Here is a 20817-nt window from a genome sequence, read left to right as displayed (position 1 = left end):
ACAACAGCTCAACCTGGAGCTGGGCTGCTGTGAGTCGCTGGCGACGGCGTAGGCTGCAGCCCCTGCTGCAGTGGGTTGCCATGGGCTACCGTGTGTAGCCAGCAGCCAGCGTGAGCGGCCAGCAGCCGCAGTGAGCAGCCGTCCAGAAGCCAGCGACTGATCTGCCTCGCCCGGGAAGAGCGCAATGATGGTGCCAACTTGGGCCAGTGAAGCAACGTCCTCCACAACTAGACTGAAGAACAAAAGGACAGCAACTTGTCTGTTCCTCTTCCCCCAATTCCCCAGCTCTGTTCCCATCCCCCAATTCCCCAATAAAAATCTTTTAAAAAAAAAACAAAAAAACTAAGCTTAAATAGCCACGCGAGGCTAATGGCCACCAGATGGCACGGCCCTGGCGTATCCGGGCACCAGCTCAGGCAGACACACGTGCTCTGGCTGGAGCCTGCAGTCTGGGAACCCTCCACCCTGAACACCCCTGGCCTCTCGACACTGACCCTGCATAGCACACATTAGCCGGGACTCTGGGCACTTCACAGCTGATGGGTCTTGTCACCCTAGCAGCCCCTGTTCCCGGGAAGCTGGGGAACCTTCTCCTCAATGAGCAGACAAGGAGACAGAGGCCCAGAGAGAGAAAGCAATTTGCCCAGCACCCAGCAGAGGGAGGAATGGGAACCCAGACCCCCATCTGGCTCTCTCCACCACCCCAATTGGTCAGAAGATTGTGGAGCCTGGAGAGTCATGAGAGGCTTGGTCAAGGTAGCCCCTCACCTCGACAGATAGTTTTCAGGTAATAAAGCATTTCCCGGTGTCTTTGTCACAAGGGTCAGGGACAGTGTCTGCTTCCTAAGTAAGGAAACAGAGGTAGGCAGCCCAGACTTTGCAGTCAGACCCGGGGCCACTTCTGGGCTCCACGACTCCCTCTGGGGATGTCGGCACCTAACTTTAGGTCCCTAAGCCTCAGTTTCCCCATCTGTCAGTGGGAGCAGAAACAGCACATCTGTCGTGGGTTTATTAAGAGTGTTATCACAGAACCAGTGTGTGTGGCGGCAACTTTATCAACAGCACTGGGTATGACAATCCCGGGAGGGGGTGCTGTCGGAGCTGGGAGCTGGGTGGGGCAGCGCGCAAGCAGTGGTCTCGGTGGGAGGAGCCCAGCAGGCTGCCCCCAGGAGGAAGAGAAGGACCAGCCTGAGCGTGAAAGTGAGCGAAGTGCGGGGGTGTCACTGTGGATGGCGGAAGGTTCTGGAACTGGGTGTGATTTCTAATCACCACTAATCCTCCAGGGGACTCTGAGCGAGCATTTCTCCTCTGTGAATCTTGATTCCCTCATCAGTGAGACTGGAATGCCACAAGTGCCTCTTGGGTGTTTGGGGACAAAATGGTGACAGCCAGCCAGGGCTCGGTGGTGCGAGGTAGGCTTGGCCACAGCCTGTGGGTCTCTCCCAGGGCGCTGGCTGACCGGGACCCCTGTCTGGGCTGGCAGACGGACTTGATCAGAGGAAAGGGGTCTTCTTGAGCCAGAAGACCAAGGCCAGAGGCTGGGCATGCTCAGGCCACCCTCCAGGGCCCGCCCTTCGCAGGGAGGGGCTGCCCCTCCACCTGCCATCCGAGGCTGTAAAGATGACAGAGGGCCGGCCGTGCTCCAGCCTCTGTTGGAGCCTGGCATTTGACAGCAATGGTGTCCTGTGACTTACAGTGCGGGAGGCTGTGATTTATACGCTGCAGTGCAGAGCGTGTGTGCCTGTTTGTTCCCATCTGTAATGAAGTGGTTTGCAGAAGGAGCAGCAGCCGCTTAGCTGACGTCTGTTGGGGTGTAAGGGTGGGGGGGACACGAAGGCCCATCCATCACCCTCTCTCTTCTCTAGAGGCTGTGCAGCGTTTTGCTGAACTGGCTGAACACAGCCTCATCTGTTACTCCCTGCAGAAACCACCAGAGAGCTGAACTTGGCCTTAAATGGGAGGCAGCTCAGAGGAGAGGAAGGTGGAGACTGACCGGAGAGCGTGAGGCACATTCCAGATCCAGCTCGGGGAGGGTGCTCAGACAAGGCGTCCTCTCTTGGGGGCGAGGCCACCCTATTAATGTTCACGGGGACCGTCCTGTGTGGGAGCTCTACCGTCTCGCTAGCCGGCATAGCACTGGCCCTATTTTACAGAGGAGAAGACTGAGGGGCAAGGGGGTGAAATGTCTGCCTATGTCACTGTGCACTAAGGCGTCACAGGCTTCTAACGCGGGTCTCATTCCCGGGGCTGTTAACTGCTTGTTCCACAGAGGACAGCGGAACCTGGGGCTACTAACTCCGCTTCCCCTGGAGCTGGCGCCCTGATGCTCGCCTGGATCTTTGCCGTCTTGTGTTCAGTGGCAAGAGTTGTTGGGAGGGTTTCCCTGTAGGTGGGTGAAAATATCTATTTACCCTGCAATGGAGCGATTTCCCAGGCAAGTCTCTAACGAGCTAAGTGGCTTGTCCTGCCTCCGTGGGCAGGGAAGCCACCCACAGTGACAAACGAGCCACTCTGCAGGGAAACGTTTAGTGTGCGCACTTATCACAGCAGCACAAATCTCCATCAGTAGGGGCTGGGGACGCGGGGGAGTCTGCCCACAGCCAAGCGTGGCTCATGTGCCCCGAGGACTGGCCCCTCCTAGCAAGATGAGCAGGGATTCTGGGACACTGGACTCTAGACCACTGAGCTTGGTGATCCTTACGCTTTGTTGAAAGGCTGTGGAGGGGGTCTTGGTTCTCCCAGTCCTGGTGGGTCAACAGGGGGCGCTCTCACAGGGTCCTCTTGGCCATGCAGGGGGAGAATGCTGGAATGTACCAAGGTCTCAGGAAGGGGCATTGTCCAGCTCCTCCATCCTGGGCACACAGAGCTGTTTCATGGGGGTCTTCAGAGAGCTCAGATGCACAAAGCTGGCATGAACCCACAGGGACAGCATAGGAGGGGGAGCAAGGAGATGGCCCCCACTCAACTTTTGTCCCCATTGATGCTGACCACGGTGGGGCAGCTGGGGCTCTGACCCCGGCTTGCTGGGCACTGAGGGGCAGGCTCTTCCAGCTTGGAGATGATCTTCGGCAGGGGCTGCAGATTCCATTCACCCTGCAAGGAAGGGACCAGGAGGTAAATTGAGGCTGGAGGGGCAAAACGGGGTGCCACCTCCCCAGCCACTTTTCCCAATGGCCTCTTGGGTTCTTGCCCTCAAACTTACCTTGTTCCAAACCAAACTCACCCTCTCCTGCCCCTCCTGACTCTGGAGGTCATCCTGGCCCGCCCACCTCCCTGCCCACCCTCACTTCAATCTTCACCCGAACAAAGCAATCAGAGCCTCTGGGTACAGGCTGAGGTTTTAGCCATTTCTCTGCACAGGCTGCAAAAATACCGTGATTGCAGCCACACCAGATGCCCACCCCACGCTGGTCTCAGAGGAGCCAGTGTCAGCCTTTCCCTTGGGGCTGGAAATGTTTGCGTTAGCAATTAATCCAGCTCCTAAATGTTCCCAGGAAATCAGCCTCCTGGATTTGCAGAGCCGAAGGTGCCTCACTCAGCCGCACTGCCTCCCACAGGCAGCTCCCTGGGGGATAAATGAGCCGCCCTTCCATCCCAGTGTGTCTCGGATAAGGAGGCCAACCAGCTCCCAGCTTCCGACTGTTTGGTTTCTCACCTGCCCCCCACCCTTGCTTTATTTTTAGGCTCTGGGGGAGGCTGTTGGCGCCCTTGCTCACACCACCAAGATCAGTCCTGTGATGACGCCCAGGAGAGGATAGCCGCCTGCCCATGTGGGTGCTATGGTTTCTCCCTCTGCGGGCCTGTCTGTCACTAGCTGATTTTTCTAACTGGTGTGAGTGCTTCTTGCCAGCCTCTTGGAGGAGAGCCCTACCGCCTCACACTGGGCATCTGCAGAAGCTGGGGCTGATGTAGGCACAGGGTCAGAGAGGTGGGCAGCTGCAGGGGCCCTGACAAGGGCTGAGGGCGTGGCCAAGGGTTGCCCACCTGACTCACTGTGTGCACCCCCAACCTCACCCCCCAACCCCTCGCCCCACCCCGGCAGACATACCTGGAAGCGGACGGCCGAGGACTTGTTGCAGTGCATGGAGATGGGGGCAGAGTCATACAAGGCCTTGAGGACGTCGCGGCTGAAGGAGTTCCAGGGGACAGAGGCAAACTGCTGGGGCACGGAGGCCTGAGGGCAGGTGCAGACTTCCTCACTGTTGAACCTGGCAGGGGGAAGGAACAGCCCAGTCTGGGGTGTGCAGATGGTGGGGGAGCCCAGCAGAGCACAGGTGACACCTCCCTGCAGACGGGGTGAGGTCCCAGAGTGCCCTTCAGCCCAGCTGCCTCTACTGGGCCTCCTAACAGGCTTTCATGGCCCTGCCTCCACACCAGAGATGGCTAATAGGCTTCACCTCTCGTGCTACCTGAGAATCGCTGCTCCAGGGCTGGGTTGAGGGGGCCTCTCAGGCCAAGTCTAGGCTCAGCAGAAAACTAGTGCAGGGGATCGACTAGTGATGCCTGCCACAGGCTCCTCTGGGGCGGTGGAGGTGTGGTTGCCACATGCATGCTTGTCCTGCTCTGAGAGCCTGCCCCGCTGCCTAACAGAGCCTGGGGTTTCTTTGTTGGGGCTCCCCTGCCATGCCCGAGGACAGAGAGCAGGGTGGGCACACTTCTGGGAGCCATCACCTGTTCACGAGGTAGAAATACTGCTGCAGGAAGCCGGGGTCCACAGCACTCTTGCAGAGCTCCAGCTGCGTCTGGGGGTAGTAGTGCACGTAATTGACACACATCTCCTCTTGGATGCCAAAGCCCCCCTGCGAGACGGAGAAGAGGACAGTCAGCACTGGCCCTGCACGCTCAGACGCTGCCGTCGGCTTTAGCGCTTCCATTTGTTCAGTGCATTCCTTCTTTCACTCCCTCTTCGATCGAATGGTGCCAAGTGGAGCTCTGTGCCGTCCAGCCATGCTGTGAGAACCGCTGGTTTATGAGTGAATGAGGGAGGGCACCCCTGCCCCCCAGCAGCCTAGACTCTAGGTGAGGAATTAAGACTTGTCCTCGTGAAAGTGTAGACAGTCCTGAGCCAGAAGCCCCAGGCCACAGGCGGGCGACGAGAAGCCAGGGAGACTTACCACGGTGACCAGCGTCCTGTCTTCTGTATTGTATGTGCAGGAAGTAATGAGCACATCTCCCTGCAGAACCAAGCCAACAGACACCTGTCAGCACCTGCCCACGTGGGGGAACAGGTGCGCTAGGCCTGTCCCATCAGTCATTACTGAGGAGCCCAGCTGTGATGGTTACAATCTGAGTCCCCAGGGAGTGACTACCTGTTGGCTTCTGAGGCTTCTTAGTACGTGGGCCACAGGCAGGCCGGCTAGTGGTTGTGTGGACTAGTGAACTTAGGCAAGCCCCACCTGGCCTGGGCTCCCTTCTGCGTTATTCGAAGCCCCACCGGTGATTTCCATGCCCTCATCTTCCCCTGAAGCCCTCGGGCTTTGTGTTCAGCTGACCAGGAAGGCAGATGCACATCGCCTGGAATGCCATCTGGTCCCACCCCCTTCGAGACCTCTTCTGTGAAGTGCTGGTGAGTCTCACCGTGGGACGGCCCAGCCCTTGCCCTGCACAGACATGGCTGTAGAAGACCTTCGCACTGGCCCTGCCCACCCACCCCCATCACTCTCTGTCTCTGCCCTCTGGGGACCGCACTCCCAGCTCTGACCGGACACTCACTGGGTGGACAGACACGATCTTCTTCAACATGCGGATCTCCTGGGTGGGCAGAGCCGGGGGTGGGGGGTGGAGGTGGGGAGGGATGGAGAAAAGGGGGAACTTCAGAAAGCTGCTGACCAACTCCAGCCACCTCCCCAGCCCTCTGGGGTGTACGTTTGTCTCAGACCCTTGAGGGAAGCTAAGGCTGGCTGTTTGGCCTCTGACAGGAAGGGACTAGAACAAGATGGTGGTTTCCAAGACAGAGGTTACTGGTCTGCTTGGGTCCCCCAAATCCCGCAATCAGCCACCCACCAGAGTCCCTTCGTTAGATTAAATCCCCAAGGGGGACGGGCTGGCTGCTGTGCACCTTGTAAGGTGTCTGGGCCTAGCTCAGGAGAAGGAACCCTGGCACTGGGGTGCCGCTACGGCTGTTGGGAGAGAGGTCACACAGGCCCCTATGGGGTGGGGTGGTCCCTACCTGGAAGTGAGGGCTGTAGTGACTGTCCCTGTTCACAATCTCCCTCTCTCTGCCGTCCCGGGCCAGCACGGTGACCACCTTTCTCCCCGTCAGATGTGTGTGGAGCTGAGAGGCAAAGATGTGGATTCCCGAGGGAGGCAGGGCCTGCGGGGTCAGGGGGCGCAGGGTCAGAGCCTGACCATGTGGGAACCCTGACAACTGCCTTCCACTGGTTACCGGCACCGACTGTGGGCCACGGGGCAGCGATGCCCGAGGCTGCTGCCCTCAGACGTTGGCATTCCTGGGCCTGCTCTTTCTTCTCCCCGTTAGTTAAATCCCCATCGGAAAACTTAAAAGGAAATGATCATCCCCTAAGAGCCACGTCACCCAGCTCTTCCCTAGCAGCTGCCTGGCCCAGAGCCCGGAGGCTCCTTAGGGTGTGGGTGGCTTCCTTTCAGGCCCGTCTTGAGCCCCTGGAGGCCAATAATTTATTCTGTGTTAATTCAAAGACCTGAAGGCGAGCGACTGTGGGCAGGGGCTGCCAGGGTGAGCACAGCATGGCTCCTGGCTCTGCAGGCTCACGTCCGGTGGCCACAGTGCTGGGTCCCATCCAACGTCGCAGGCCCCTAGCTGCCCCTCAGCATGAGCTCGTGACCCCTGCGTGATCGCCAGGTGGCCTTCCCCTGCTGTCACCGTCACCTCATGTTCTAGCTGTAGCACTGGCCACCAGAGCTGGCAGCTGGCAGCACAGAAGAAGCGGGCCAGCCCTCCCATCCAGGCGCCTCGCTTTGCATTAGGGCATAAGGGAATTTTCCAGACAATGGTCGTTTTCCCCAACCTACTGTTAACTCTGTTTAGATAGAACGTTTCCTAAAATGGATCACACGCTGCAGCCTTTCCTCCACGACTCAGTCATCTCCCTGCGCATGCACCCCCGCGTTCTGCTCTGTTTCGTCTACACTGCCGGAAGCTCAAGCAGTTCCTTGAGCCGTTGCCCTGTTGCCGAGTGACCAATTGTGTGCTTCTGCAAGTCACCTCATGTCACCTCTGTGCTTTCCGTCCTGCCCTCCACCAGCTACTGTCCCTGCCCTTGTTAATGACAGTTTTTTGCCCCCCTGCAATGATTTGCAGGCTGGGAAACCTTATGGCCACATTTGTGACAATGTGGGCCAGGCTTGGATTCCCTGCTAACACATGGGGCCCTGCATTACCCCTCTGACTCCCAGAGGCCAACCACTGGCCCTGGGATTCCCTGATGGGTGGAGGGGATATGCCGTCCCGGGGCCCTGTGTTCTGAAACACTACACTTTTCCTTGGCTTGTCTAGTTAGACAAAAGTCTAGAGCACACCAGGCTGAATGCAGAATGTATGCCCCTCGGCGATCTGCTGACAGAGAGGAGTCCCTTCAATGACTGTCCCACACAGATGCAACGTCTAACCACACAGACCCACGTGCTGTGGAAGGGGAAGAAGAGGAAACAGTTCTTTTTATCTTGCTGCCGTAACATATTTGGAGACTCTGGCAAGAGAAGGCAGGTCCACGTTCTCAGGCCAGCAAGAGGCATGCTGAGGTCAGCAGGTCAAGGTGACCTGAGTCCCTGCAACAGGCAATAACTTGGCCTAGGGCTACTCTCTCCGAGCCCCGAGGAGGAGGCCACTCCCCAGGCCCAGGCCCAGGCCTGGGGGTTTCCACACAACAAAATATGTCACTGACGGGAGCTCTGGGGACACGGGAAGCACGTCAGATGCTGGGTGTCGTTGCGATTCCTCTCCCCTTGTCTCAGACAAGATGAGCTGGTGTACACAGGACCAAACGTGTCCTGCCCAGCCTGACAGCTGTCACCCTTCATCTTGAGGACACTCTGATTGCCTCATGGTCAGAGGACCTGGAGGCTGGGGAGCCCACGAGAAGGCAGACCCACTGTAAACCACACCACGAAACTGTCCGCTGCGGTGACATAGCTCGGAGGGCGGAAGCACCACTGCGGGCGCTGAGATCCGGCAAGCCTCAGTCTCCTCATCTGTGGAATGGGGTGGCGACACTTACCTCACAGGCCTTTCTGAGAAGCCAAGGTTCCCTGTGGGACGAAGGGTTCGCAACATTCACAACAGATGCTGAAATATCAGCCAGATAACATAGAAAGAACTAGAACCAATAGCAAGACAAGCAACCTGTGAGAAAAGCTAGACCAAGGTTATGAACAGATAGCTCCAGAAAAGAGCAAATGGCCAACAGATGAAAAAAAATCCTCAGATTCTGCAGTTGGGGAGATTTGCACTGAACAGCAGTGCAATGTTCTCCCAAGTGGCTGAGAAAATACATAAACTATTGATAACATGGTGGGTGGGAAAGTCTGGGAACCGGGCACCCTCTCGTACTGCGTGGGAACGGGCTTTGGGGGGCATTTTGCCAAATTAATTCAGATTAAAGCTCCCTCGTCTGTGTGGGGCAACTTCACTTCTAGAATCAGACTGAAGAGTGTTTCCCGTGCACACAGGGCCCCCGGCAGCCTTCTTCCCGCCTGGGACAAGCTGACAGCCTCCTGGGCTCCAGTGACGAGGGGACAGTTCAGCACAGGCCGGGGCTGGGTGAGGCAAGCAGAGCCTGAGGGCACAGGATTTGGGGGGGGTCACTTGTACCCCCCGGAAACTGGGTCTCCCACTGTGTGCTCTGGGTCTAAGTGCTGACCTGCCCTCCCACGGTCCCAAGAACCGGGGCTCCCTGGCATTTTACGCCCTGGGCACCTCACTGGCCTAGCTTGGCCCATCCCAGTGACGTCCACAGTGAGAAACAGACTGTGCAGTGCTAAGAAGCGGTGAAAAGGCGAGTCACAGGACACCGGTCACTATTCAGTTTGTTTCTGGACACCCCACGTATGAGGGCATGCAGAAATATGCAGGAGAGGTGCCCGGAAGAACACGACACAGCCACGGAGTGGTTACCTCGGGGAGAAGGCCGAGGGCACCGAGCCAGGGGGCTTTATCTTGAGCTGCGCTGCCTGCATTTTTAGTGGTGAACACGTGTCTATCTTACCCACACACGGCATCAGTGCATGTTTTAAAATGGAGTGCCTGGAAGTGCTGGCATGTGGCGTGGACAAGTGGGCACCTGGTCATTGCGGGAGAGGGGGGTGCAGGTGTGAACGGGCCCGCAGGAAGGCTCCGCTGTGCACAGAGGGTACAGGGGCCCTGGTGAAGCTGCAGAGAGATCTAGGGTGGAGGAATCCAAGCCACTAAGCCGCCCTTCCTTGGCGGCCACCTGTAGGGCCTCAGCAGGGGAACCAGGGCGGTGCCAGGCAGTCCCACTCACCATCTGGGTGCACTTGTCCGTGCAGTAGCCTGTGAGGACAAAGGCCTCCTCCTGTGGGGGGATGGCCATGACGGGCGTGTACACCAGGCCCAGCTCCATGACCCCCGCGTCGAAACGCCGCAGAGTGGCCGTGTAGTACAGACGGATACCCGAGGAGTCGCGCTGGCCTGGAAGACGGTGGGCAGGTGAGCAAAGGTCCTCCCTCCCCCGCCCCGGCAGACTGCCCCCCACCCACCCACAGCCAGGAGGCTGCACCGGTCACCCTACCCTGCTCCCACCTACAGTCTGTACCGAGAGCCGGCTGCCTTGTCCCCACACCTGTTGGCGCCAGGCAGACACACTGCCAGGGCTATCACAAGATTCAATGAACACACACCAAGCAACACCCGTGTGGCAAGAAAGAGCCATGGTTTCCATGGAAACTAAGTTGAGGGCTTTGGAGAGACTTGATAAAGGCAGCTAACTAAAACGGTGCTGTTGAGTCAGGTGGGGTGAGACGCTGCCGTGGCTTTGGGAAGCTCGGACACACCTCAGAGGCTTGGCGAGGGCTCTGATGGTCTTGCCCGCGTTCAAAAGCCTCTGCACTGGGATGGGGCTGCAGGACGACCTGTCGGTGAGGTTTGGGCAAAGAGGAGGCCATGGAACCACACCTGCCGGCCCACTCGTCAAAGATGGGCCAGCGGGAATGCACCTGTGCGCTGAAGTGAACCAGGAACATTGAAGGCCTCCTTCCCGCTTTACTCCTATGATTACAGTCCCGCGGGATCCACGAAGCCCCAGCACGTGCGCCTACTGAGCAGGCATCTCAGGGAAAACCTGAGCAGGAGCTGGACCCTTAGAGAAGCACAGCATTAAGGGTTCAGCCTCCTGGCTCACCCACGGTCCCCGACCCCGCTTGGCCAACAGTGTGCTGTGTGCTCTCAGGCAAGCTGCTGTCCATCTCTGGGCCTCAGCTTGAAGCCGAGCGCCTCTTCCTAAGGAGACTTCAGTGCTTTTGCCCTTCACAGCCCAGCCACACCTGCCCGCTCTTCTTGCAGTTGCTAAATGAAGAGTCCATGAAACTCCCCGCCAGCCTCCCAGCTGCCGTACGGAGCTCAGGGTCAGAGGCCCGGGGATGCTGGCACCCACGGGCACAGCCACACAACCACGTGGCCCTCAGTAGCCTTTTCCCTGCCTGGAATCGGTCAGTGATGAGGCCCTGAGCACGTCGGGTGGACATGGGGCTGATCGCTTGGAGGAGACATGGACGCGGCCCAACCCCTCGGAATGTACAGTGGAGCTGGGAGGTGGGCATGAGAGCCTGGGGGACCGAAGAATCATCGTCCCCCATTTACAGATGAGGAAACTGAGGCTTGGACCCTTCCCAAGATCGCACGTTTGGGAAAAGACTGAGCTGGGATCGGAGCCCAGGATGTTGTTGGGGGGGCCCAGTGGCTCCCTGCTCATTTGCTCAGAGGTGGAGCCAAGAACACCCCCTCTTGCCTCTGCCTCTCTCCCTCCCTACTCCACGCTCCCCTGCAGCGGCCAAGCTCACAGCCTCTGGGTCTCTGGGCTGACAACATCAGCGGATAACAACAAAAAGGGAGATGCAATTGGTCCAAATTCAGATGGAGATTAAATAATGAAATAATTGTGGCATTTTGATATTTATAGAAAAGCAGCCCGTCTCCAGATTTGTGAAGTGACAGGCACGCCCTTATATTTAGCAAAGGGTCCATAAATACCACCAGATAACCAGGAAGAGACAGATTCCCCTGACGCATAAGGAGTTTTGAAAACTCTATTTGCTTTCCGGTTTTAAATGAGCAGTAAACCCTGTATTGTGCGAAGGCCCAAGCCGACAACGTAGGCCTTTCTCTGTGCATGCTGTCGATAATTCCAGCGGCGACACAAAGTGTCAGTTACGCCGCCAGGAAGAAAATCCCGGGCGGCCACTGGCTGTGCACAGCCTGGGACCCACCTCCAGGTGAGACCCTTACATGCATGAGCTTTTCCAGCTTCAATAGAGCCACGGGAGGTGAGCAAACATGCCCGGGGGACGGTCACCCACCCAGAGTCATGCAGCTGGCGAGGCACTGGCTGGGACCTAGCCTGCAGCTGATAATCTTACCTCTCGGGCTATGTCTGCTCCTCAACGACACAAGTGAAAGTAAGTGTCTTTGTTTTTAAGAGAGAATGAGAGGAAGAAGACTGTGGCTACACATGGTGGAAGATGCTGGCGAAACAGAGGAAAATAGTGTCAGTTTCTGACACACATCAACGGGCACTTCCATCCTACAGATCGACTCTGGTTGTTACACCTTCAGGCACAGGGTGACCCAGCAGCCCCCGCCATCTGCCCGAGCTCACTTTCCCATGCCCTACTCTGCAGGCAGGACACGCGCCCCAGAACCAACACTTGACTCAGCGCTTTCGATTCCTGGCTGGTAACCATGGCCGACCAAGTCACCTTACTGGACCTAAGGTCTGGCATGGTAAACTGGGGACCGAGAGCGCTACCCTGCATCCCACGGGGCCTGAGGTTTGTGCCTGTTGAGTGGTGAGTTGGGGACAAACTCAGCAGGAAACACGAGAGCCAGCACCCAGCAGACGTTGCCAGTCAACCCCTGCACTGCCCTGCTGGGTCCAGGGTGACGTCAGATCCCTTTCCAGCAGGAGCTCATGCCACTGCTGAGGGTCAGGGAGAAGGGCCACACCTGTTTGCCGACCTGGACACAAAAACACATGGGAAAAGAATCCCATACCACACTCACCTCTGAGGCACGCGTTTGCTCTGCTATGATGTATTTTGAGAAGCAGGAGGGAAGCTCATAGCCAGAAACGCCCCCAGTTGAGCCAGGGGGCAACTTGCCCTGAGGACAGTCCTGGGGGCTGTGCCATTGATGGGTGGGTGCTAGGCAGGGGCCATGCTGGCCCTGGAATAGCTTGCATCCTGCTATCCTACCAGGTGCCCTGTCCTGGCCCAGCCTGTTCTGGGAGGGCAGAGCCACCACACCCGGGTGCTGGCGGGTCACCCAGTCTGGGATGAGGGGGTGCTGCTGGTCTGAGCAGACTCAGAAGTTCAACTTCCGGGGAAAGTGGCACATGGACCACTAGCCTCCTGCTCTGGCCAGTGCCACAAAGTGAGTGAAGAGTGTGGGGAGGAGGGGTGGGCCGCGTGTACTGATCCAACATCTAAGTGATTCCTCGCAGCTTTGGAGTCAGACCAGCCAGGGCCATTCCAAGGCTGCGTGACGGAGACCGTGGAGAGAGTCCAGAGCCAGACCTCTGGCTCCCAGAACCCCTGCTCACTTCATGGCCCTGGTGGGATCCCTTCAGTCTGGACCTTAATTTTCTCATCTGCAAAATGGGCAGAAACTCTACCTGCCTTTCCCAGGGGCTGGTACCTGGGACAGCACCATGTCCATGGAGCTGGTGTTTGAAGAATGAGATGTGTGGGGGTGCTGAGCCCGCCCGAAAAGGCCCTGCCCGGGAGCCCACTGCAGTCATGAGAGAGGGATAGTGAACGAGAGACACAAGAGGGGTGCGTGCTGCAGTGGGTCATGTAACAGGGAAGCTAGATGCTGGGGAGGAGGCCAACGCTGAACAGACCCCCAATTATCCTCCTGACTCAACATGGCCGAGTTGAAGGGTGTCCAAGGGGAGGACAGAGGCAGGGCCTGGAAAACTGCTCTCAGAGCTTTCTACCTTGTTTCTTCAGCGGGTTGTGGTAGTGAACCTCCAGGCGGAGAAATCTGGAGGACCCGGGGCCCCCGAAGGCAACGCCCGCTTCCTCAGGGTAGTAGAAGGCCTGCAGGGAACAAGAGGGAGGGGTCAGGCATGCAGGAACCACAGGCCCTGGCAGACAGGCCGGTGTGTCACGGGGGGCTCCCGGACAGGGGTTGGCAAACTCATTCAACTGTTGGGGCCTTAGCTGCAGGGGGTATTGGAGGGACAGCTGAATTAGAATGACACTGTCCTGCTGACGGCAGCTCATCACCAGGCCACGTGGCTGTTCTTACTGGACTGGGGGTCAGGCAGTTGGGGAGCTGGTGCCCCTGGGCCAGCCAACCGCCCAAGCCCCTGGATAGCCCTGCCCGGCCTCCTGTGGACATGGAGGAAGCTGAGGAAAATCTCATGACGCCCCCCAGGGAGGCCCCGCCACCAGCCAGCCCGGGACTACTCTGTGCACAAACCCCTCCAAGTCCAGTGGGGACACGTGAAGAACATAGCTCGTGGGGCTTTCGCATTTTTAGAGAAAAGTAACAACGGCTGGAAAAAGCCTTCGTGGTTCAAGAGTGGTGGAGTGCAGGTGACGCACAGTCAGCTGGGGGGTGTTTGGATGTGAGCTCTCTCTGGTGGTCTCATAAGCACCCCCAGTGCCCCTTTTGGGGGGGTCCCTCAAATAGAGAAGTGATGGACACTGAGGTGTGGAGGAACCGGGGCCCCCAAAGATCCCAGATGAGGCCAGGGAGGTGACACGGGAGGACAGGGCACGCACCTTGGCGCCCAGGGCCCAGGCGGCCAGCACGTGACGACAGAAGTTCAGGCGCTCGGGCTTCATCTTGGAGTCGCAGGGCCCGTTGAACTGGGGGAAGCTCTCGAACTCGGCGGCACACTGGAAGACCTCCATGTGATGCACGAGGGCCTCGTTGCCCTTGGTGATGATGGGCTCGTACTGTGGGGTGGAGGGGGCACTGGGTCTGGGGCAGTGAACACCCACCCACCCACCTGCTCACCCCCACTGGGGGTTCTCTGGCCCAGCAGTTCCCGTCCATGGGCCTCTGCTTGCGCATCTGTTAAATGGGGGAGGGGGGGTTGAGCGAGGCCATTTCCAGGGGTGCTTCTGGGGCTCAGGGGTCTGGAGGTAGAGCCACTCACCTGGAACCAGGCAGAACCTGCCAGAAGCCCATGAAGCTCTCCAGAGCAAAGGAAATGAGGAACAGGCAAGTCATTTCCTGATCGGGTGGGGACAGGAGGGCAGCTGTCCTTGTGTGAATGTGCCAGTGGCTGGACAAGGACACAGAGGCTGCCCCAAGGCTGAGCCTGAACCCAGGGACCGGGCGCAGCTGTAAGTCAGGCCGGCCATTTCCTGCTGTGTGACTTTGGGCGCTCACACAGCCTCTCTGGGCTGCACTTCCTCCCCTCAGAACAGGGATGATAATACCTAGTGCTGCTGGGTACCACCGTGGTGATGGAGTGGGGGATCCACTCCCCCTCCCCCAGGCAGCCATTGTCGTTACTGTCCTATCTCCAGGTCGGTGTTTAGAGCAATTGAGTGCTAAACTGAGCTGCTTTTCAATGAAAGCCATTCCAGCCCCAGGGAAGACACAAAAATCAAGGCATCAGTTGCCTTTGGTTCAGACTGGGAATCTGGGGTGCAGAAGCCCTGGGAGGTGGGGAGTGAGCAGGGGGACTTGGATCAGAGGGTATCTGTGGCTGCAGGCAGTTCAGGGGCGCCTAGGGCTCAGGGCATCTAGTTCAACCAGGACCATGGACAGCTCTCCAGGCCCCAGACCTCTCACTGAGGCCCCAGGTGGAAGGCAGAGCTGAGACAGGACCTGTTTCCCGGACCCCTGACGTACCATGACGATGTGGTGCCTGGAGAAGCCAACCGGAAGCTCCGTGATGTAGCACCAGTAGGTGGTCTCCTCGCCGGGGACCAGGACATCGGGGACATGGATCTCCATGGTGCGTATGTCAGAGGGCAAGGCCGGGGTGGAAATGTTGGGCTTCAGCAGCTGCACCCTCTGCAGCCCTGTCCGCAGGACTGAGGTGTTGATGGCCTCCAGCGATGGGAAGGGCTGCTCCAGGATCCCGTACACCAAGTGGACGGTGCCGTCCTGCAGCCAACACAGAGCCCAGCGCCTGCCCACTCACAGCCCCAGAGCTCGGTTCCTTGGTAACCGGGGGATGCCAGGTCCCGGCCGCCCTCGCCTGGTAGGTGACACGCCTGACACTGAACGTGTAGAACTGCATTGACCAATACAGCCGCCTCCAGCCCCGTTGGTATCGGGCAGTGTGGACATAGGAAGCTCTAGACAGACCCAGGGAGGCAGGGGGCTGGGCTGGCTTTCTCAGATGCTGCCATGAATGTAAACCTGTATCCACGTGTGGTTTCCTGGGCACTAGTGGATGTACGTGTGTGTGTGCGTTTGTGGTGGTGGCTAATTGCTCTCTGAGTTCATGGCCATATAAACCTGGGAGCCCCCAGGCTGCTGTCTGCACAGGGCATCTCAGGGCTCCAGGTAGGAGGCTCCCCACACCCCGCCTGGAGCGCACATGAGCACTGACGGACCCCCGGCAAAGGTCTCAGAAACAGTCCTCTGCCTGCCCTTGCCTCATCCTCGGGGAAGGTGGGCCAGGAGGGCAAGGACTCGGACAGTCCGCTGTAAAGACACCTCTTCCGATGCCAGTTAGGCCCCCACCGTGCCAGGAGCTTCTGGGCACGTCCTTCCCCTGCCTGGCCTCAGCTTCCTCCCTTTGGCACACCGCCAGCCCACGTCACTGCCATACCATAAGGTTAAAAGGGTTTTGTCTCCAAGGGTGGGGTGGGTTGTTTCTCCCTAACTGGGGGTCTCGGGCAGCGTGAGGAACCTGTGGCATCTTTGGCCCCACTGTGGCTGTGAACTCCTAGACAGTTGGTCGGGCCTTACAGATCATTTAGTTCCCTCCACGATTCACACCCGAGCATGCAGCTACCCACCCACCTCGATGAGGTAGTCCTGGGGGTCGCAGGTGCTAAAAGGCCTCTTGAAGAGCAGGGTCAGGCTTTCCGAGGTCCTCTCTGCCTGCAGCAGCTGGTAATCCTGCTGGGAGTCCAGGTGGATCTGCCCCTTCTGGTCACTCCAGGCGTCCTGCAGAGACAAGCATGGGCTCGGAGCACCAAGCGCCCAGACGGACCGCCAGAGCGCAAGGCAGCCGCCCACCGTGCGGCTCTGTAGGACACACCCAGGCCTGTGGGTCCAGGGCCGTGGGCCGGCGTTGGGCACTCACTCCCACTTTCCTTGTCTGCCTGGAGACAGCACAGACCCCTGGCACTTCCTCTGGGACCATGAAGCAGGGCTCTCAAACGCCAGCCGGGGCTCCCAGGCCTGGTTAGCCTTGACGCTTCCTAGACCTCTGGGCCGGACCCAGGAATCTATATTGTTAAGAAGGTGCCATGATTGTGACTGGGGGGCCTTAGACAAACACCGTTCCCATTGGTCTTCGAAGGGAAGGGTCATGATGGTACATGGAGCCTCGGAGAGGGGAGACAGAGAGACAAGACAGCGATGAGACAGAGGGGGCTGGACTGTTCTGACTCAGGCCCCCTGCGGGTCCCTGACCTGAGGACTTTTCGTTAACCCTGCTTCCAGGGCTAACACATATCTTCTCCATTCCCTTGAGAAAAAAGAAACCTGCACAAGATTTTGCAAAATTTTCCCTAGAGAAGCACAGCACAGCAAATCTCCTGCTGGGGCCACTGCTGGGTTGCAGAAGGACTGATTTTAAACGGAGGCAGAAAGTTCGCTTGTGATACTCGAGCTGGAATTCGAGAATCTATTTGTTGAACATATTGTTAAAGGAGGAAAAACAAGCCTGACATTTGTTGGCATAGGAATTTGTTGAGCAAATTAATCTTGCAGTGTGCAGGGAGGGTGAAGTCGCCTGGCTCTCTTGGCAGCCGGGGAAAGCCGTCCAAGGAGGAGCTTGTACTCTGACAGGGGCCCCGCTGCTCCGAACGTGACGGCTCTGAATGGGGGCTGTCCTGGGTCCCCTTGGCCGAGACCCCCTGAGCCACTAAGCGTCCTCATGTGGGAGGCAGGGCAGCCCAGGGGCCAGATCTGGGCCCCATCCAGGCAGCTCCTGCCTGTCCTTCCTGGGTGGCCCCAAGCAGATGGCTGCAGCTCATCTAGCCTCCTGCCTCACCTGTGACACGGGCAAAGCACCTGCCTGCAGAGTCGTCATGGGGATTGGGTGGGGAACAGTTGTGTTCCAAAAATATCAGCCAGTGTCATCTCTCGTGTCAACTCACAAAAACCCAAAGAAGTGGAGAGAGATCGTTCTCATTCTGCTGACAAGGTCATCAAAGCCAGCAGTCCGGGCTGGCTGCCCAGGTCAGCCCCACTGGTCCTGACTTCATGCTCTAGTGGGTTCCTCCATGTCATGGGGTGAAAGGCTCCTGCTCACAGATGAAGAAGGTGCCTTCCAACTTTAAAAGGTGTTTAATCCTTTTATGTATTTTTGTGGAGGGTTGGGATTCGTGCCCAGAGAGACCCTGGTGGCCAGACTCACCTGGGAAGGAAGGTGGGGGGTGGCTCAGGGCAGGTGCTGGGCCCCCACCCCAGGACCTCCTCCCTTCAGCTTGTCGAGGCCCCAGAGCCTCTCTAGTTGGAAAGGAAAATCCCCTTTTCTCCACCCTTTACGGCAAGAATAGGGTGACATTTGAAGGCAAGGAGTCAAGAGCTCAGCTCTGTGGGTTTGTTGCACACCTGAGGGGGTGGTGTCTGCACCTGCTCAGCTCACCTGCATGTGCAAGCACCTGGCCTACCAGAGCTGCATCCTGGCCCAGTGTGCACGCCGGGTGCTGTGCTTAGTCACATGCGACCACTAGGCCTGCGCTGGAGGGTGTGGTGCCCTGGACGCTGCTTGTGCGAGTGGAGAGCATGGGATCTGCACTCAGGGGGTGGGACATACGTGGAGTGTGTGTTTATGTGGCGTGTGCGCGTCCTTTCTTGGGCGCCCCTCTTGTTTGGGGTGCGTTGTCGAGGGCCATGGAAGGCATCTGTTTCCCATTTTGTCCTCAAATTGGCATCTCTAAGACACCCAAGCTTGGGACAAAGGCTTGACTAAGATCAGAGTAAACCTGAGCAGAGGAGCGAGAGAAAAGTTTCCTTTGCCGGGTTAAGGAGGGAGAGTGTAAGAGAAAGGCCAGCTGCGCGGCTGGGAGGGCAAGCTCAGGGTGGAGGAAAGACTTACCCCAAAGTAGGTACTGTCCCCATTGGTCCAGAGCACGACCAGGTCGGCGTTCTCCAGCTCGCCACGATCCGACATCCCAAACAGGACCCCGGCCCTGAACTCCCGCACCCGGAGCTGGAAGTGGACCATCTCCTGCGTGTAGCTGACATTCCAGGAGAGCTCCAGGGTCCCCTCGGGGTCCAGGGGGATGCGGTAGGGGAAAGGACTCTCGGGAGGGACGGAGCCCTGTAGTGCAGCCACCAGGATGACCAGGAAGACGGCCACCGCGGTGCCATACATGGAGGCGGCCTCGCGCACGCTGGGGCTGGGCACCTGCATGGCTGGGTGAGCTCAGCCGCCCCACCTGGCCATTTATGTCCTGGCCCTCCGAGAGGGAGGGTCCAGCCTGCACCAGTAATCACATTTGTCTGGTGGGGAATCGAATTGTCCCAGTGACCCTCCCACCAGCTTGTGCCTCAGGCCAAACGCTTTGCGTCCCTTGCTCTCCTAATTGGCACTAATGACACATGGACATCATCAGTGGGAATTGAAGCAGACTGGCTGAGTTTGTCCCCCTGAACCACCTCTGAACAGCTGTCCAGAAAGTGGCGCCTTTCTGCAGCCAGAAGGCCTTTCAGATGCCCTCTGGCTAGGCGCTGGGCTGACCACCAGGCAGGCTGTCCTGTCCTGTCCCCCTGCAGCTGACGAGATGGGCCCCGTGCTGTCCCATCTGTGGATGGGCAGACTGAGACCCCAAGGTTATCTCCAAGGTGACAAGTGAGTAATGAAGCCACGCTGCTGTGGGCCTGGCCCAGTGAGCCATTCCTACAATGCTGGAGGGTGGACCCATTTAAACTAAAAATAAAAGACAATCCTCAAATAAGCCCTGTGTTTAGACACTCTTTCCACAGCCTGCTGTTCCCACTTTTGTCTCTTCTCTATTTCCCCACAGGCTCCAGCTGGCACCACGGCTGCTGCAGAAGGAGTGGGTACACTGTTGGGGGGCGGGGGCAGATGGCACAGTGGGTACACAGAGCTGAGGGGAACACTGCAGGGTGCATTTCTGGGGAGTAGACTTGGCGATGCCTTGCTGAGGGGTAAAGTGTAGGGCACCTTGCTGGTGGGCGACAGACGTAAGGAAAAGGGTGCACGTGACAGACTTGCTTCCCTGTCTCCAAAGCTCCCAAACCCATGACATCCTCTAGCCAAAAATGGACCCAGCCTGAATCTGAATCCTCCCAGGCCAGCCGGCCCATCACAGCATTTCTCCACACACCACAGGGCTCTCCACAGCCTCACAGCCCTGAGAGCCTCGAGTGTCAGTCTCACCACACCTCAGCTCACTCCCATCCTTCTCTGTGCAGCGTGGACGCAGCATGTGCTGCCGCTTCCAGGAAGTTCTCCAGGATTGCCCCCTGCTCTGACCTCGGCCCCCTCCCTTGGGCACCTGACTCCCTCCCTCCCTTGTTCCCTTCTTCCTCTTCCTGGCCTTTCTGTCTTTGGAGAAACCAACAACCCGTAGGAATACACCGGTGCCCATGTCACCAGCCGGTGTCCACCTTTAAGTCCTCGAATATTCCAAAAGATGGGCCTTGAGCAGGCTGCGCTGGGCTCTGGTTTTGCTCTGAACTCTGTCTCTTAGGGCGAAATGACCGTGTCTTTGCATGAAGATGAAATTTGGAGAAAGTTCCAGCCCTCCCCGGGCCCTGGTGGGTGGTGATCTCTGCCTCCCAGAGGTCAAAGCCAAACCAGGCAGAAGAAAGAAAAACGAAACAAAAGGCCATGGGGTCCCTCCCCTTGACTGCGCAGGGAAGGGCGTGTTCACCACCAGGACACACAGGCCCAGGCACGTGAGAGCTAAACGCATAAAGCACCGGGTTATAGGTGCCTCGCAGTCGTGGAACTGACACCAAAATGGCTGCTCTCCACGGGCCAGGGGCGTCTGCCTTGTCCATTGCTGGGCCCCATTCCCCACATAGAGGCACAGAGCTGGAGGGAGACAAAGGGTGTGGAGTGAGTAAATGGAGGAATGAACGAATGAGGGAGGGAGTGGTCCCCCAGGGCACCGTCCTGGGCCTGGGAAACGGTGCAGGAGGATCACGGGCCACAGAAGCAGTCCCCGTGGGGCCCGAGAGGTCACAGGCACTGAGCACTAGTGAGACACCGCAGCCCGGACGGAAGAACCTGGAAGGACCGTGTTCTGCTGGCTGGGGGGCACCAAGGGGTGTCGGGCTACAGGCCTGAGTCGGGCTGGTCCAGCCCTTAGGAGACCCAAGAGGAGGCTCCAAAGGCCTAACCCGAGAGGGAGCCGCCCTCATTTCCCAAATTCCTTCCAGAACCGCCTCATCTGTGCCACAAGCAGCCGTCTGGTATTTGAGGTCACGACGCACCCTGGACATTCAACCGCCTCCCCATCCTGGAATCAGGGAGCAGCCTCGAG

The 20817-nt window shown here is 58.3% G+C and overlaps 1 protein-coding gene and 1 long non-coding RNA gene across 2 annotated transcripts; one reads left to right on the top strand and one right to left on the bottom strand.

The window, feature by feature from the left end:
* Positions 1 to 996: 996 nt before the first annotated feature.
* On the bottom strand, positions 997 to 18716 carry DBH (dopamine beta-hydroxylase). Its single transcript, XM_019639571.1, has 12 exons — positions 18399 to 18716; positions 16148 to 16294; positions 15023 to 15280; positions 13939 to 14115; positions 13146 to 13248; positions 9459 to 9625; positions 6170 to 6313; positions 5713 to 5751; positions 5115 to 5174; positions 4672 to 4799; positions 4049 to 4208; positions 997 to 3093 (listed from the first exon to the last, which is right to left on the bottom strand). Exons 1-12 carry the CDS (start codon positions 18714 to 18716, stop codon positions 2962 to 2964), a joined length of 1833 nt encoding a protein of 610 aa, XP_019495116.1. The 3' UTR covers positions 997 to 2961.
* LOC109381163 (uncharacterized) lies at positions 3844 to 5698 on the top strand. The gene is made up of 3 exons (XR_002123646.1): positions 3844 to 3928; positions 4043 to 4184; positions 5155 to 5698. It is a non-coding gene; the product is annotated as an uncharacterized LOC109381163 (long non-coding RNA).
* Positions 18717 to 20817: the final 2101 nt, after the last annotated feature.

Source organism: Hipposideros armiger, unplaced genomic scaffold (genome assembly GCF_001890085.2).
Source record: "Hipposideros armiger isolate ML-2016 unplaced genomic scaffold, ASM189008v1 scaffold_3, whole genome shotgun sequence".
Lineage (NCBI taxonomy): Eukaryota > Metazoa > Chordata > Mammalia > Chiroptera > Hipposideridae > Hipposideros > Hipposideros armiger.
This window is presented reverse-complemented; position numbering and strand designations above follow the sequence as displayed.